This window comes from Cantharellus anzutake (genome assembly GCF_015039405.1).
Source record: "Cantharellus anzutake strain C23 chromosome Unknown EI90scaffold_117, whole genome shotgun sequence".
NCBI classification, from domain to species: Eukaryota; Fungi; Basidiomycota; class Agaricomycetes; order Cantharellales; family Hydnaceae; genus Cantharellus; species Cantharellus anzutake.
This window is the reverse complement of record NW_024067067.1, coordinates 230,354-234,234: the sequence shown is the minus strand read 5'-3', so window position 1 is coordinate 234,234 and position 3,881 is coordinate 230,354. Positions and strand designations below refer to the sequence as shown.

The 3,881-nt window shown below is 46.9% G+C and overlaps 1 protein-coding gene across 1 annotated transcript; it reads right to left on the bottom strand.

Moving 5' to 3' along the window:
- Positions 1-2,328: 2,328 nt before the first annotated feature.
- On the bottom strand, positions 2,329-3,291 carry EI90DRAFT_3147409 (kinase-like domain-containing protein; the record flags this gene model as incomplete). The annotated part of the gene is made up of 5 exons (XM_039065527.1): positions 2,329-2,451; positions 2,500-2,579; positions 2,635-2,786; positions 2,842-2,990; positions 3,043-3,291. 5 exons carry the CDS (start codon positions 3,289-3,291, stop codon positions 2,329-2,331), a joined length of 753 nt encoding a protein of 250 aa, XP_038909197.1.
- Between the last annotated feature and the right edge of the window lie 590 nt (positions 3,292-3,881).

Below are 3,881 nucleotides of genomic sequence, written 5' to 3'. Positions count from 1 at the left end.
ATCGTTCCATTGCATTTGAACTGCATGGCAAGGCATTACAAGCACCACATTACTCCAAGGTGGGCCGTTTTGAGGCAATGATAGCAATAGTTTCTGTAGCATCGTCAAGTGTCTGTCATTGCATTTCCATATATCAAAGGTCCACTTCCTCATCGCTTCCTCTTCCATGTCTTTTGAAATGTTGACAGGCCAGTATGACGAGGCTCTATGTTTCTGGATGACTGGTTTGAACCCATAGAAGTCAATGATGCATGGTTGGTTTGATAGGTTATCCGGATGATTATGTTGGTGGAATCATAATCATCTTTCACTAAACATGGCCCTTGCAGCATCAATACATGCTGGGCTATTGACCACAATCACCTTTACATTCAGAGTGATGGTGATGCAAGCCTTCCATTCTGAATGTGCAATAGAGAAGCAATGGCATGTTCGAGTGACTGTGATGGTAATCTCTGTCACACAATGTGTCGCAGCACAACCACAACGTTGTGGGGCACCCAGATATATAGAGTCAACAAGAATATATGGTGCTTGAGAATTACAAGACGAAGCAGTCAGGAGAATTATTAATTGATAAAGACAGTCACCTGAAGGAACAATTCCTATTTTTTGTTCTTTTTTTCAACATTCACTTTTAATATTGGGTACTCATTCTGTGCTGCTAAGCCCACCTAACAGGGCATTTCCAATAGGGGCCCCAATGGATGGCTTGTGTCATGGTGCATATGATGGGGGCCCCCATCGAAAATGCCCTGTTGGGTAGGCCTAGCAGTGCATAATGGGTACCCTAAGGGCCTAGCAAGGAGCTCTAAGTGCCATCAAGGGCACATGCCATTCGACATGCTGTCGAACACTTCACATCTTCACCAATACTGCATTGTTCAGCAGGAGACTGGGTGGAAAAATATCCCCTTTTGATTCTGTAGTTGTCTATTATGTGTGTTAGAAATAGGCAAGGGTGGACAATTCTGGAGGGGAACTGGAGACTTAGCAAGGAGGGACCTTGGCCTCAGCGACTCATGCGGAGTGCTGTGCCATTGCTGTTTGTCCATTTGGTCCTTAATTTCAGAGGTGGTGAGCAGGAAGTCTCTAGGGGGCATTTCAGGTCGATTTTAGACTGAAGGTCCAAAACAAGTATGTACAAGCACCTGTATATAGTAGGGAGACGAAAGCACAAGGAAATCAAAGGGTGTCTGAAACAGAACAAAGGTGTCTGAACAGGAACAAAGGGATGACGGAAGTGGAGCAGCACTGAAAGGTGATAGGGAGGGCAAAGCCCAGAGGGGCAGGAGGATGAGGTGAAGTGGGGATGATGACTAACTGGCTAGAATGGAGAGAAGCAGCAGTCCAAATAAGGATGAGGGAAAAGCACAAAAGATACATTACAAGTGGCAAAAGTGCCGAGTATGATCTGTGGAGCTTGGGGGTTGTGGAGCTTACAGAGGTTACAGAGGTGGGGTTGAAAGTCCAAGGAATGTTGGCAATGGTGTTTACGTAGTATGAGGTCACCAATGCAATGGACTTAAGCTGAGGTGGAGTCAAAGTCCAAGGTTGGGACTATGACAGAATCTTGGAGTGAAGGTATGAGTGGTGTCCAAGTACAGGGTACAGGACAGCAGCGGAAGGTCATAACTTGGCGGAGGTTTGGTGGAAGAGGGTCAGAGGGAGGAGGGAGAAGAGAGGAGCGGGGTGAGGAGTGGGGGAGAGGAAATGTGTCAGGTCTGAAGGTGAGTATCGGAGTGGATGGAGATAAGGTGGGAGAGTGACGGAAGGGTGGAGGTGTCGTGAGGAGTAAGAGGAGGAGTAAGAGGAGGAGAGTGGTGAGAGGAGTGATGTTCAGTCCGAGGTGAGTATCAGAGCGAACAGAGATAGGGTAGGAGAGTGACGGAAGTAGGGTGGGAGAAGGATGGAAGGGTGGAGGTGATGTGAGGGGTAAGAGGAGGAGTGGTGTCAGGTCCGAAGGTGAATATTGGAACGGATGGCGATAGGGTAGGACTCTGGAGGTGGTGAAGATGGGGGTCCGGGAGTTGGATCGGGATCGGGTATGTATGGATATGACAATGTGGGCAGCCTTGGGTCTTGGGGGGTCAAATATTATAGCTTCTCTCTTGTTCGAGAGGGTATTTTTTGACATGTTCCCTATCTGTGGGACTGGCATCAGGACACCTCCAAGGTCGATTGAGTTGATTTGATCAAATCCCTGGGATTCCCTCCCTGTGCCCCAATCAGTTCAATCATGCCAACCTATCATGTAGATTTATCTATGTTCCAAAATGATATATAAATTTATGATCTTATTTACAAAAATTAAAGCAAGTGAAGGTGTTACAGGGGTCCAAGGTGAAGGAGATCACATTTAAGTTCTGGTGAAAAACGATCGCCCATTATCCAAGGGTGACTTGCTGCATCGCTAAGAAGAGGCCTCCTCTCAGGCTCTCTGCACAGCAGCTAGTAACAAATCAGTATGAGTGCCAAGCAATGGTGGGTTGGATGCACAAGTTCAATGAAGTCACAAGCTTCTGGGGAAATGTGACTGGGAAGTTCCAAGTCCATCAACAGGATCTGTTGGTATGTTGCTGTCACATAGCATCAGTCAAAGACAGGATAACTCATCGCATGGGGAACACTAACCTATGGGACTGTTTGCTTTGAAGGGTACATTGCCAACAAGAAACTCATAAACAAGGACACCCAGTGCCCAGTGATCCACTTTCTCCATGCAGGGTTCCCCTGCAACCATTTCAGGGGCAATGTAATCGAGAGTGCCACAGAATGTCATCCGGCTGGTGGGTCGTGTCAATACTAATCAAAGCAGTCATGCATTGATGGAACACACACCAATTACTGTTTGCTTGGACACTACATCCAAAATCGCCTATCTTCACCTCTCCATCAAGACCAAGGAGAAGATTTTCAGGCTTGATACCATGGTGGATGACATGCTTGCTATGTAGATATTGCAATGCATCCACCACCTGAGAAATGTACTTACAATAGCCAATCAGTTGGAGAATATCAGTGGCAGTTAAACAGACGTACTTGACTTCCCTGCTCTTCTGAGAAATGTCCAAGTTCTGTAAGGCACTTGAAGATACCCCCCTTTGGTGCGAGTTCCGACATCAACAAAACCCGGTTTTCATCATGGAAAAATCCATAGAGGGGTAAGACGTTTGGATGTCGCAGTTCCTTCTGAATTTCAATCTCATGACACAATTGCTCCTTGGCATGTTTGTTTTTCAGTTCAGCCTTGTACAGGCATTTCAGGGTGAGAATAAACTTGGGTGTCATATCCTGGAATCCCAACCCTGCACTCTCCCACCTCACTACATCTTCCTAACAACCTCACCATCCCCTACACCATACCCCCCCACTTTCCAACATCACCATCCTCCCCAACTGTCTCAGCTCCAGCCTGGATCTCAGCACACTCGACCTTGGCCACTCCCATCCCGGAAGCTCAGCCCCGAGTCAGAACATTCAGAGACTCTGGATTGCTCTGACCTCCCAACGGATCTCTGGCATTGTGTGACATACCTCTAAACCATTCCTCCTCCCATTTCATTTAGTGGAGTCACCCAACATCCTTCAGATATGTAACTCCGGCTTTGGAGCTAACCGCATCCTCTGGTGATCCCACTCACATCATCACAAATTAGTCACCTTCCATTTATAGTATGACTGTTGTCTTCTTTCCATTCAGTCAGCCCCATTTCTCGTTCCCATTCATCCTCCGGCCTTCTACTCTCCCCTCCTCAACCCAACACCCCGGTTCCCTGTTAAGGATATCGTTTGGGACCTTTCGGTATCATTTGGCACCTTTTGGTGTTTGTCAGTATCACTCAGACTTTGACTAAAGTCCTTCTCTTCCTCTATATATA